The sequence below is a fragment of the Brachycentrus maculatus genome, unplaced genomic scaffold (genome assembly GCF_059751285.1).
Source record: "Brachycentrus maculatus isolate JH-2025_06_01 unplaced genomic scaffold, ASM5975128v1 h1tg000152l, whole genome shotgun sequence".
NCBI classification, from domain to species: Eukaryota; Metazoa; Arthropoda; class Insecta; order Trichoptera; family Brachycentridae; genus Brachycentrus; species Brachycentrus maculatus.
Window position 1 is genome coordinate 781,484 of NW_028280905.1, and position 8,741 is coordinate 790,224.

At 34.6% G+C, this 8,741-nt stretch overlaps 1 protein-coding gene across 1 annotated transcript; it reads left to right on the top strand.

Moving 5' to 3' along the window:
* Positions 1-1,633: 1,633 nt before the first annotated feature.
* LOC148308716 (uncharacterized) lies at positions 1,634-5,222 on the top strand. The gene is made up of 3 exons (XM_088261283.1): positions 1,634-1,722; positions 2,700-2,863; positions 4,419-5,222. The coding sequence occupies exons 2-3, from the start codon at positions 2,725-2,727 to the stop codon at positions 4,625-4,627; spliced, it is 348 nt and encodes a 115-aa protein (XP_088117409.1). The 5' UTR covers positions 1,634-1,722; positions 2,700-2,724; the 3' UTR covers positions 4,628-5,222.
* Positions 5,223-8,741: the final 3,519 nt, after the last annotated feature.

Sequence of the window (8,741 nt, forward strand, 5' to 3'; positions counted from 1 at the left end):
TATGAATATTGATTAATATGTCCAAAGTAACGAAAACGACATAATACAAATAAATGTCATTAAACATGCTCGGATACCTGGAAAATACCTTTTGCTTATTTTTAATGCCGAAATTCTTTTATATTTTTAATGTTACATGTCATAGTTATTATACCTGTCTTAAAAATCAAACTAAGAAGCCCTCACAACTAGTCCTTTTCCAAGAACTTCCAACATCATTCATTCATTCATTCATTCAAACCCTTAACCGCACCCCAATGGTGCATAGGGCACTACACCATATAAAAGCAGTGTCATCTTGATCGTTAACACATGAAGGAAAGGTGATCAGCCCTCCGCTTCCAGGGCCAGGTCCAGGGTAACATTAAATAAATATTAGAGTAAAAAAAATAATTTATGTTTATTTGACCCCCCCCCCTGGGAATCGAACCCGAAACCTCCAGAACGGTAGCCGAGCGTGCAGACCATTACACTACGGAGGCGGACTTCAACATCTCACCGGCTTATCTCCTAGTTTTCTGCACCTTATTTTTCACCTGTTTTGAGCCAAGCGCCCTTGAGGTACTACTTGAAATTTATATTGGATTTTATTACGACTAGTTTCGTAAGGTACAGATGCTTTCGTGAGTCAAGCGCCCTTGAGTTTTATATTGGATTTATTACTAGTTTCATAAGGTACATATTCTTTCGTCTACAAGGAGTTCATGGTTGAAGCAGAAAGATAACATGATACGAAGGCATGGCCTAGGTGACGTTATCCAGGACAGAATGACATATAACCTGAGGACGAGAGCTGACCCCAGCAGTCTACAAGGACAACAAGCTGGGATGTAGCCAGGAAGAAGAAAGTCAATAACTAACTAACTTACTAACCATCACGCCGCTTCCCCACAGGGGTAGGCAGAGAGAATAGAGCGCCACACCACTCTGTGTTTGCAAACATTCTTCCCCTCTTCCACATTTATGCATCTCCTCATACATACGCGCCGATTGTTACGACTCCTAACCTGACCACTTTCAAGTATTTGGCAAACCTGATCGTGCCATGTTTTTTTCGGCCTTCTTCTGCTCCCTTTTACAATTACAATCGCCTCACAAATTTGATTTACCGTTGTTTCCTCACTCATTCGTTCTACATGTCCAAACCATCTCAACACACCTTTCTTAATTTTATCGATAATGCTTACCTCAGCTTTGCATTCCTTCCTTATTTCACTATTCGAACAGATGTTCGATATCATACATCGTTTTGTCGCACATTCTTCTGAGAGATCGCATTTCGACTGCACTTAGTCTACTTTCATCCTCCTTTGGCCAACTCCATGTTTTACTTCCATATATTAGAGTTGGAACCAGGACTCCGTTGTGTACTGCTAGTTTAGCTTCCGCTGATAGATTTTTATTTGCTATAACTGATTAATTATAAACAAAGTCAATATTTTATGCTTATGTTTGTTTTGGATCCTTTTAGATCCCAGGGGGTTGAAATGACTTAGTTTAAGAATCACTGATTTATGTCATTAGTGTGTTTGTTATTCGAATGACGAATTTCGTTCCTTTGTTAAAATATTCAAGAAGTTTGCCCTATTGATTATAGATTATACTGTACTGAATAATATTCATAGTCAGACTTTATTTCATATTCCGTCAAACAGTTTCAGGCAGGCACACGTATTATATTTTGTTGACTCTAAGTGTGGACACCGAGGCTACAACTTGAAAGTAAGTTAAGTAATTAAATAAGATGGATATTTAACTATATTATTAGTTTGAGCAGACTATTCGTATCGAAAAATTGAACTGTTGACATACCCAATTTTTTTAAAATAGAAAACGCCACACTACCCACTACGAGGAGTACCACATTACCGGCTGTCAAATTGCTGATGGTATTCTTATACGTATATTCTGATCTGTCTCTTAAGAGACTCAAAACAGGAAAAAAGTACTTCTTTTTATTTAGGCAAATTAAGGACATTCGCCCTTTTCCGTATCCTTCCTTAAATGTGTGATTTGTATATTTTGTTTGTAGTATGCATAAAATACATGATAAACATTGATGTTGTCTACATGTATAGTTTTTTCCACATTTATATTATTTGACCAGTGACCGGGTTTCATCGTTACCGACATCATCAGGCTGGTGGCAGCACCACCAAGAAATGTCAGTAATTTTTTTAATCTAATATGTATAATTTACTGCGCTTTCTGACTAATAGCACGATTCTCACTATAACGTTTTATTAATTGATTCGGCAGTCACTTTGTGGTAATATCTACTCATTGTTTACCTTTTATTATTTTTTATTTTATTTTTTTAAACAGTTCCAACCTCCTCTTGATCCTTCAACGTCCGAGGGACACAAGTCTCATTTTTTTTTACTTTATAGAAAAAGATAAATATTTGTGTTTTTAATAATACTTATATTTCATACTATTTCAGTGAGCCTAAGCGACTCATTATTGAAAATAGGTTTCAAATTGTAGTAGAGTGGGTTCGAACCTAGAAACTCTGACTCAAGAATCTGCGACACTAACCACGGGACCACAACCCGACCCTTGAGTGATTTAGACTTCGCTTCACACCGCATGCGGTGTTTGAAAATGATGCGGAACGCATTGAAACACGTGTCACAATAGCTTTTACGAAATTCTGGTATTCACCAAGTGAAATTTTAATCAAAAATACATTATTTCAGATTTTTTCACTAGTTATCCTTCAAAATGGCACTGAAGAGTGAAGCTGTGATGGCGAGAATCAAGGAGAAAGTGATGGCTGCAGACCCGAATCCTGCGAACAGGAAGGTGCTAGTTGTGTTCGCAGTCAACGTCACACAAGGAGGGAAAACTGTCAAACAACACAGTCAGTATTTGATTAATAAAATCCTTTTCATTTAGATCTTTTTCACAATCGACAAGTCGGGTACAAGGTCATATTCTCAATTGACTTTAATATTATAATAACTTGATACATAATACCTTAAAACAAAAAGCCTGTGCTCGAAAAATCACCTCAAGGGTGCTTTAAAATTTACTATAATTTTAACATTTAAGACGACACGTCAATTATTATTTTTCAAATAAAAATATGACCTCAGTAAAAGTGTCTTAGTTTTCGAGATATTTCCACTTTTATGAATTTTCCGAACACCTACGCCTTAGTTCAGTTTATTAGTGCCACTTTTTAATTTTTTTTAATTTTAGGATTCTAATTCGGTTGATCACAGTCCAAAATATTACCAATACTGGCTTGCCTTGGCGGAAAAAATATTAATGCCTGGTCAATGGTTTTAAAATAAATTTTTAAGGTAACTTTGACTCTACACCCTGAAAAAAAAATATATGACGCTAACCTGGCAAGTTATTTTAAAAAGTTGTTCAATTTATGTCATTTTAAAAACGAGACAGGGAGCGGATATTTATTATAAGTTTTAATAATAAATAAATAGTACGTGGTTGTGTAATAGTAGGTACTTCGTACATATTAATAATAATAAAACCCTTATCTGCACCCCAATGGTGCATAGGGCACTGTGTCATATAAACGCAGTGTTATCTTGATCGTTTACACATGAAAGAAAGGTGATCAACCCTCCGCTTCAGGTACCAGTCCATGGTAATATTGAATAAATATTACAATGAAAAAATTACTTATATTTATTTTAATAGGCGGACAAAATATGGTACATATTAGATGTGTTAATAATAATCTATTTTTTATAATTCGTATTTATCATAAATGTTTCTTGATTCGGTATCGGTTATCAAGTTTTCTGGCAGAAATTTATTTATGTTGTCGCTTGAGATAATGATATTGAGTAAAAGTGCATTTGAAGTTCAAAGCAAACATTATTTCGAGCATTAAAAAAAGGGTTCAATTTCAGATTGTTTATCGATCAATGATTTAAAACTTTATTTGCAAAATTATTATTGCAGGATTTATCTGTATTTGGTATTTGCCATGCACTTTAAACTGTTATAATTTTTGACGTATTATCTTTCAATATGCTTGATATTAAAATAAATAAGTAGCTATGTGGATTTTTACTCATTTTTAACTTTTGGACTGAAATTAAAATTTATGAAGCTATTAACTATATTGACTTAAATTTTGTCCAGATTTTTCATTATTTTTTTTTCAAAAAGAGAAATATTTGTGTTTTTATTATTTACACAAATATTTCAATTCCATACTATTTCTGTGAGCCTAAGCGGCTCATTATTAGAAAAAGGTATCAAATTGTGGTAGAGTGCGCTAATTAGAGTCCGCGACACTAACCACGGGACCACAACCCGACACTATTTCATTCCAAAAAGTTACATATTGTATACACGTGTATATTCCTCCCGAATCATAATACCCTTTGGTATTCAACTTCCACCGAGAATTTTCACAATACAATTCCCTAATTTTTCAGCTGTTGATCTGAAGAAACTGGAGGTGTACGAAGGGCCGTACGAGGGCACCCCGGATGTGACTATAACGGTGGACGACGACACCATGGCCAGCATTGCCGACAAGGAGATCAGCCAGGCTGAAGCCAAGGCTTCAGGCAAACTGAAGATCGAAGGGGACCAGGACGCCATCAGTAAAATGGACCTTCTCGATGTTAAACTGAAGGAATAATTTATTCAATTTTTAATTTAACATTTACTTGGTAAATACCGCTAATTATTTTAAGGCTCAATATGCGGTAAATACATATACATTTAACGTGAATATTTTTTTCTTTAAAAACCGTTTTTGTATTGAAAAAATAAGTTTTTCTCGAACTAAACATATTGTATGGTTTTGAAAAGAAAAGAGTTATTGAAAGGCAAGAAATTAAAAGGCATATAAAAATATTTTTTCTATATACATATATTCTAAAAAACAAAAAAATATCCAACATACATTCCTTAAAAAAATCGCGCGTAGAAAACATTGTTACCTCTTCGACGGGTGGCCGGCGAATGAGTTTTGTCTCTGCGAATATTCCCTTAAAGCATGGTGATCTGAGTTGATTTTTAATAACTTTAAACCCATAGAAACACACGTCACAAAATAATTTAATAAAATGGTGGTATTTATCGAGTAAATGTTTAATTTTAAAGTGGATAGATATTACCACAAGGTAATTTCCGAATCAAGTAATAGAATAATTTATTGTAGTATTCCAAATGTTTGTTAAAATTGAGCATTTAATAAAAACTTGCACAGATTTTCCAAGTTTGTAAGGAAAGAGAGTGTTATTATTTTCTTCGGTTGACTACACTAATTTCATTCTTGTAAAATTTATTATTTCATATATCAAATAAATTAACTATATGACGTATAAATACAATATTTAAGTTTTGACGTCTCAACACAAATTAAGAAAAATACGGATGTCTGGATATTTACAGGACTTACGACCTGTCTTTGGCTAGTTTAATTAATCACTACACTACTCAAATTTTTGGACATATGATATAATTCATACCCCGCTTCATGTGCAGGTTCGCGGCAGTATCTATAGTTGATTTGAGTACCTAAGCTTTATCTAGAAGAGATTTTTTTTCTTTTTATTTAGAAGAGTTAAAAAAATGAGAATGGTGGTTGTCAATCATGGATAGAATGGTGGATGTTAAACGTGTATAGTGACAGCCAATGACGGGTCTTTTGTCCTGTATATACCCAGACCTCAATAGGTATTCTTCTTTATCTATGTTGAGATGTGAAAATGTAACCTTAGTGGAGAGAAACCCAAATTTGTGAGGAAAGATTTGGACATGGGCAAAATGTTGTGAATTATCGTTATATTATTATGTCTTTTTTTTAAATACATGACTAGTTTCGAAAACGAACAGATGTTTTCATCTACAAGTGAAAATTAAAACTAATCAGTTTTAACCACGTTTTCGAAACTAGTCGTGTATAATAAAATAAAACTTATTAAGTGGTTTATAACAAGAGTATAATTTTTTTTTTTTTAATTATAATATGTCATTCCACAATGTTAATGCCGAATCAATAAATAATATTATTATGTCTTTATTTTAAACGATAGCGGAATGTCCTCTGTCCAATTTTTATTCTCAAAATTTGCCTCTTACATACAGCAGTGAGTGAAGAAGAATACGTGACACGTAACATTCTCATGTACGAATGCCAATAACACCAATAAAAACACAGGGGTTTTTTCAGATCAAATAACAAAGCTGTTCGAGTCGAGATTGGCAATTTAAACTCAATGTAGTGGGCCATACACTCCTATTAGCTATGGTCTTTCAGGCCCCATGATAGATTTATGCTGCACGTAATGTTCAGGTATTTTGGATTCGTGAGTAGGTACTTAATATATTTCAGATAGAGTATGTGTTTTTTCGTGTGAAGAATGTTGCGTTACAAATAGATATAGCTAGGTAACTTCGAAATTCGTGTTTTCTCAGTCTTCCTCTGCCCCTATATCCAACTACATTCGCGTCATAAATTTGTTTTACTGTTATTCTTTCGTCACTCATTCGTTCCACATGTCCGAACCATTTAAAAACACCTTTCTTAATTTTATCGATAATGCATATCTTAGCATTTTCTTATTTCACCATTCGAACCTCTATCATACATACATTGTTTTGCCGCACATTCGTTTGAGAGATCGCATTTCGACTGCATTCAGTCTACTTTCCTTCTTCTGTTACCAACTCGATGCTTCACTTCCTTATATTAGGGTTGGTACCAGAACTTCGTCGTGTACTGCCAGTTTAGCTTTCGCGTATTGCTATAACTGATTTCAGAGCACCATTCATTCTGTTCTTAGCATTCACTCTCCTTTGTATATAAATTTTTCCATCCCTAGAAAACATAATTCCCAAATATACGAAATAGCAGGTTCCAAAATTTCCCCATTTATTGCTCTTTTACAACCAGATCTACATTTCTTTCAAATACCACGACTGTTGATTTGTTGCTCATTCATCAGCAAATCACTTTCCTTGCACACATTATATGGTACACCTTTGTGACCAGCGTCTGTAATTATAAAACTGCTCAAAATTTATATTTCAATTTCCCAACAAAGCTTATTCAAGAGTAACCTGGTTGTAAGAATTACCCCGTAATATGACAAAGCTTATTTGAGAGTTACCTGGTTGTAAAAATTACCCATCCATATGATAAAAATACCTTCACCCACACAACTCACAGACTTTAGGCCGATTTCCATTCTACCAACCCTCTCCAAAATTATCGAAAGGGTAGTTTTTAATCAAACCAATAGCTACTTAAATAGTAATAAACTATTCGACCCATATCAATCAGGTTTCCGCTCAGCCCATAGCACAACGACGGTTTTAACCAAAATTACCGATGATATTAGACGCGCTATGAATGATAGACAACTTACTGTCCTGGCTCTCCTAGATTTTAGCAGTGCATTCAATTCTGTGGATTTTGATATACTTCTCGCCCGACTAAGCTCCCTCAATTTCTCACATTCAGTTATACAATGGTATTCAGCTTTTTTAAATGGGAGAAGCCAAAGTGTTATTCTGCCAGATAAATCATCAGAGTTTAATTGGTTAAGCACAGGGGTACCTCAGGGTAGCGTTATTTCTCCACTCCTCTTCTCAATCTTCATAAACACCATATCTACCCACTTGAGTTGTTCTTATCATCTCTACGCCGACGACCTTCAAATTTATCTTCACACTGATGCCAAAAATGTTGACAATACTATAAAAACGTTAAACTCTAATCTCTATTCAATCTCTTGTTGGTCCAAAGATAATGGTTTACTGATCAACCCAAAAAAATCTCAAGCCATTGTTATAGGTAGTCGTAGACAAATTTCCCTTCTAAACTTAACTACTTTATCACCTTTAGTAATTAACAAATCTCCAATTCCTTTTACGAAAACTGTAAAAAACCTTGGTGTCTTAATGGACCAACACTTAAGCTGGAATGAACAGATAACTGAAGTTAGTAAAAAATTTTACCGCACTCTCCACTCATTAAAAAGGTTACAAAATTTTCTTCCGCCCACTGCTAAAATAAATCTGTCACAATCTGTCCTCCTATCTTCTCTGTGTTATGCTAATATATGTTACCTTAACGCTAGCACGGAACTTATTAATCGTCTGGAGCGTCTTCAGAATCATAGTATTCGCTTTATTTTTAACTTAAGGAAATATGACCATGTTTCACCCTGTCGCACTGAATTAAAATGGCTTCATTTTAATCAACGCATAAATTCACAATCTCTTGCCCTATTATACAACATTCTTCACGACCCCAGTGCACCAATTTATCTTGTAGAAAACTTCGTTTACCTTTCTGATCATGGTCTATCGCTTCGCTCTTCCCAAGAGAGAACACTCTCCATTCCTTGCCACAACACAGCATTCCTCAGTAATTCCTTTACTGTCCAAGCGGCTAGACTCTGGAATGAACTACCTCTACATGTAAAAAATGCACCTTCTATCTTAACCTTCAAAAAACGCCTGAAACATCATTATCTTACCTTAGAACCCTAACTGTCCATCTCCTCCTCCCCTGACCCCTCCTCTCTTTCTTAAACTTGCTACCGAATTCTACCTATTTATCTTTAGAATCCTAGAATACTTTTTTGTCTAATTGTTAATTAATTGTTTTTTAGTTTTTTGATAAAATCTATTACATCAGACAATAATATGTATTAACTTTTAAAAACGTCTGAGACATTACTATCTGTCATTAGAATCCTAACTGTCGATCAAACCTCCTCCCTCTACCTCCTTCCCTA

Bases quoted from the DNA above. Each gene is read 5' to 3' on its own strand.
- LOC148308716 (XM_088261283.1), top strand. From the start codon at position 2,725: ATGGCACTGAAGAGTGAAGCTGTGATGGCGAGAATCAAGGAGAAAGTG. The intron at 2,864-4,418 runs GTCAGTATTTGA...CTAATTTTTCAG, and splicing joins GAAAACTGTCAAACAACACA to CTGTTGATCTGAAGAAACTG.